This window comes from Betta splendens, chromosome 2 (genome assembly GCF_900634795.4).
Source record: "Betta splendens chromosome 2, fBetSpl5.4, whole genome shotgun sequence".
Lineage (NCBI taxonomy): Eukaryota > Metazoa > Chordata > Actinopteri > Anabantiformes > Osphronemidae > Betta > Betta splendens.
The window spans coordinates 3,330,986-3,335,465 of record NC_040882.2 but is presented as its reverse complement, the minus strand read 5'-3'; the positions used below and the strand labels follow the sequence as shown (position 1 = coordinate 3,335,465).

Here is a 4,480-nt window from a genome sequence, read left to right as displayed (position 1 = left end):
GCCAGATAAGTCAAGAAGAACAACACAGTCAGTGTTTTGAAGTGGCCATCACAAAGCCTTGATCTTTATCCTATAAAATAATTGTGGGCAGAATTGAAAAGGCGTGTGCGAGCAAGGTGGCAGTTCTGTCAGGAAGAATGGCCCAGAATTCCAGCAAACTGTTGTGAAAGGATACCTAAAATGCTTTACCCAAGTCAAACAGCTACACAAGGCAACGGTACCAAATACTAAAGAAATATATTTAGTTAAAGTTCTCTGAAAAATCTCTCATTCTCTCATTGTCTGAAAGTTGACTCATGTCATGTCTCCTTCATTATTGCGGCAATGACAAAACAGAAAACTCTGGCAACCCATCAGACAGTGGGAGAAGGGTTTGTGTCTGTTATTTACAACTTCTGGTTGTGTATACAACTGAAAAGCACACAAGTGTGTGCACAAACACACACAGGAGCTGAGGGGTTCATTTTCATATTATTTTCCTATTAGATATTATTTAATTTTTACAGTGGCTTATTTTCTTATTTTTCAATGGCCTATGGTGCCCATTTATGTAATTGGTCCCTATAGGCGACTCATGGGCGAACTACTACGTTATTTCTGTCAACCAATCGTGGGTCACAGCGATCCAAGGGGGGTGGAGCTCTCAGTGTCAGGGCAGCTCAATTAAACAGAGGGGAGCGCAATTTAAATCCAAAACATCCCTGGATGAGCGCTGAGTGGGCAGGAAACACACACTTCAAATAGACACTGACGCTCCGTGTCAGCGGGAGATTAAGCGGCAGCGTCCGTTGGCGTGGTATCAGTGACCAGTCAAGTTGAATTGGAGCTGCGCCGGACGCTCACGGTCCACGGTGCGTTCGCGGAGCTGCCGAGAGAGGCGAACTGGAGCCGCGTTCACATTTTTGTTTGTTTGGAAAATCTAATTACGGAAAAAAAAAAAAACATATTTTCCTCTCGACTTTTTCCTGCACCAATGGGATGGTTTTTTAGACTGAGCGGATTATCGCTGGCGTAAACCCTCGTTTCTCGCGGAAAACGGTGAGACGCGCCGCTCCGCGGGAGGTCTGCCCCTCTCCAGTAGCCGCCCACGGCGTCTGTGCTCCGCTCCCCTCCAAGTTGCAGCGGTGGTTCATATGAGCGCAGTGTTCAGCCCGTCCTTTATGGTGATGCAGCGGCCACTCGGAAGCACCACCGCCTTCAGCATTGACTCTCTCATCGGTGGGACCCCGCAGCCCAGTCCGGGACACTTCGTCTACACGGGCTACCCGATGTTCATGCCGTACCGCTCTGTGGTGCTCCAGCCGCCGCCTCCACCTCCTCCAGCTCTGCAGCAGGCTCTCACCACTGGACACCACCAACACCCGCAGATCTCCAGCCTCCAAAGCGGCTTCTGCTCCAGCTTGGCCCAGGGCCTCACACAGGGCATGGCGCTCACCTCCACGCTCGTGGCGTCGCTGCCCGGCGGATTCTCGCCCTCCCAACAGCACCAGGAGGCGGCCCGGAAGTTTGGCGCACAGTCTTTGCACGCGGTCTTCGACAACACGCAGGAACTGCGGCTGGACGCGGAGGATGGAAAGAGTTTCCTGCAGGGGAAAGAGTCCGCGGCGCTGCAGGGTTTCACCGACACGGAGCAATCATCCACAGGTAGGTGGATCGCTCAAGTTACGGACACAGAAACAGGACCCGGTTCACTTTTAATACGAGTTGGGCGCAAAGATAAACATGTTGACGTTTGTTACTAATAACACGATTTTTGGTCAGCACAGTTCAGCCAATTTTTTGTTCGAGCTACACTTACAAGTAAACCTGGGTTCATTGTCTTTATGATAAAGCATCTCCCAGTCAATACTTTTCACCTAGCGATGATCAGTCAATATCGCCAGTTACTAAAACACGTGTATAACTGATGAGACGCGTCGTTCAAACGACGTTGGACTGAGGGGAGAAATTAAAACTGACTGAACAGAGCAGTGTTGTACTCACTCAACGCAACAATTTTACTTAATTTGTCCCGTTTTTTCTTCGTTTTGAATGTTCGCACTGCTGAGACTGGTAGATATTTTCTTATCATACACCAAAAACCTCCGGATGTTGCATAAACATTTTATTCAAATTGCCGGAAGCCCGTGGATTCATTTTAATATTCTGTAAATTAATGTAAAGCATCTGCATGTCGTGTGAGATGTTTAGTTTAAGAGTTAAACTGAAAGTGAACACTTGTTTCTTTGTGAATTTATGTATCAATAACCTGTTAAGTGCAGAAATACAGTGGGCAATTAGGCCGCAACCGTTAAATGATGTTCTATTGTTCCTGTAATTAATTTATGATATAAAACACATTTATTTATTTAGTCTATGATTTGGCCTTATTCAGTTCACAGGATCTTCGTTTCACACCTGGACGAACAAACAAACTGAAAGGCGCAATTATGCGTGAGGGGAGAAAATCCCTACAGAGCGCATGTCTTCCGCTGTGATGCTCTAATTCAATGATTTAATTGTGGATATTGACACGAAATTGGTCGAGAGCTGGCTCCCAAATTATTATTATTATTATTATTATTATTATCATCATCATTATTATTGTTGTTGTTATTATTATTATTACCACAGATGGCACAATTAGAATTCGTCCCAGTTTACCAATACATTTTGTGACCAAACGTTTGTAATAATTTTATCATGAAAATGAATGAATTGCTACACTTTGAGTGTTTGGAAGTAAAGTCAACAGACATCGTTTTTTACAGAAGTAATTTTGGGGGAAGTTACTTATCGACTATCAAATAAAGTAAAACTAAATGACAGCTAATTATATTTTTAATACTGGGTGTCGAAAGTTACTCCATCGCGTTTTGAAACACTTAATTAGTTTTTGTGAATATAAAGTTTTATGTTTAAAAAAAATAACATTGCTGGTTTTGTGTCTATAACTTTTCCTAATCACTGTTTCCTCCCAGTCCGAGTCCACAGTAAAGAAGACTCCAAGGATGACGAGTGCGCCCGAAAAGACGAAAGTTTCTCTATGGACAGTGACTTGGACTACAGCTCCGACGACAACCTCACCTCTATGTGCCACAAAGAGGACGCAGACGGCGGAGGGGGGGGGTTGGATGACGGCACGCACCGGCACGGTTCCACCGGCGGCAGCTCCGGCACGGGCAGCGGCTCGGGCAGCGGTGGCGGAAAGAACCGACGGCGGCGCACGGCGTTCACCAGCGAGCAGCTCCTGGAGCTGGAGAAAGAGTTTCACTGTAAGAAATACCTGTCGTTAACCGAGCGTTCTCAGATAGCGCACGCGCTCAAGCTGAGCGAGGTGCAGGTAAAAATTTGGTTCCAGAACCGACGCGCCAAATGGAAACGGGTCAAAGCCGGGAACGTGAACAACAAATCTGGAGAGCCGTCCCGAAATCCAAAAATTGTCGTCCCTATCCCGGTGCACGTGAGCCGCTTCGCAATAAGGAGTCAGCACCAGCAGATGGAGCAGGCCAGACCGTAGAAGTAGGGAAAAAGTCCAAAAAGAGATACTGAGTCCCGTGTTGATTGTTTTATTCTGGGATAGCTTTTCCGTTTTAATCTGTTCTCACATGAAATAAACCAGCTTGAACTCCCTTAGTGCACCTACGCTCTGGGTTTTTAGAAGTTACTTTTATCATTCATTTTCATTTGTGATATCAATGCGGCCATAAGGACGGAACATTTCTCACAGTGCATTTTATGCAACAACTTTGTTTTGTTACTATAATCATGTAAAGTCAGACATAAAGCTCAGATGTTTTTCATCGAGCTCTAAATCAAACTACACTGGAAATATCAAATGTAAACTGTTCAAAAGTGACCTTCAGTATTCCATGGTTTTGTTACTGCACCGCATAAAAGGTTTAGGCGGTAATAGTTTCCAGAATTTCTTTGCAATATTGTCCACGGTGTCACTTTTACATAATTTTCTAATGGAGTTTGAGTGTTTTTAATTGAATTGGTGTTTGGTGTAGAGCGAAAATTTCTTTGGGTTTGATCCAAAATGTATGTATCAATGTTGATACTTGCAGGCCGATAAGACTACATATTTTAAAGCCCCAACACGAGACTTAGAGACTCCTTTTAAAGTGGACAATTATCTGCAGAATGAAACTCTAGAGACGCCAAAAACTTAGGACGCCGAACGGTGACGCGTGCTGAGGAAGAGGAAGAAGATAAACTGACTTGTTGACCAACTCCCGCTCTACATGTAAATACAAACACGGGGCCAAACTGTGAATACCAAATGTATATTTCACAACAAACTGAAGCAAGTTTTCAAATAACGAACTTTATTTCCAAGCATTTCAGGATTTATCATCCACCTGTAATATGCTACTGAACATTTTTAAAACCTCTTTAAAAACTGCTTATTTTGCTTTGTTGTTTTTTTGTTTTTCATTTCCGTGACAAAATGAAGCTGCTAATTAATTTATATTAAAGTGTGCATAAGTAACTATCA

General features: G+C 44.0%; 1 protein-coding gene across 1 annotated transcript; it reads left to right on the top strand.

Annotated features, from left to right (window-relative positions):
- Positions 1-283: 283 nt before the first annotated feature.
- On the top strand, positions 284-4,480 carry gbx2 (gastrulation brain homeobox 2). The gene is made up of 2 exons (XM_029134728.3): positions 284-1,644; positions 2,961-4,480. Exons 1-2 carry the CDS (start codon positions 1,134-1,136, stop codon positions 3,497-3,499), a joined length of 1,050 nt encoding a protein of 349 aa, XP_028990561.1. The 5' UTR covers positions 284-1,133; the 3' UTR covers positions 3,500-4,480.

Excerpts from the sequence above, each read along its gene's own strand:
- gbx2 (XM_029134728.3), top strand. The coding sequence starts at position 1,134 with ATGAGCGCAGTGTTCAGCCCGTCCTTTATGGTGATGCAGCGGCCACTC. Across the intron at positions 1,645-2,960 it reads CACGGAGCAATCATCCACAG|TCCGAGTCCACAGTAAAGAA; the intron begins GTAGGTGGATCG and ends GTTTCCTCCCAG.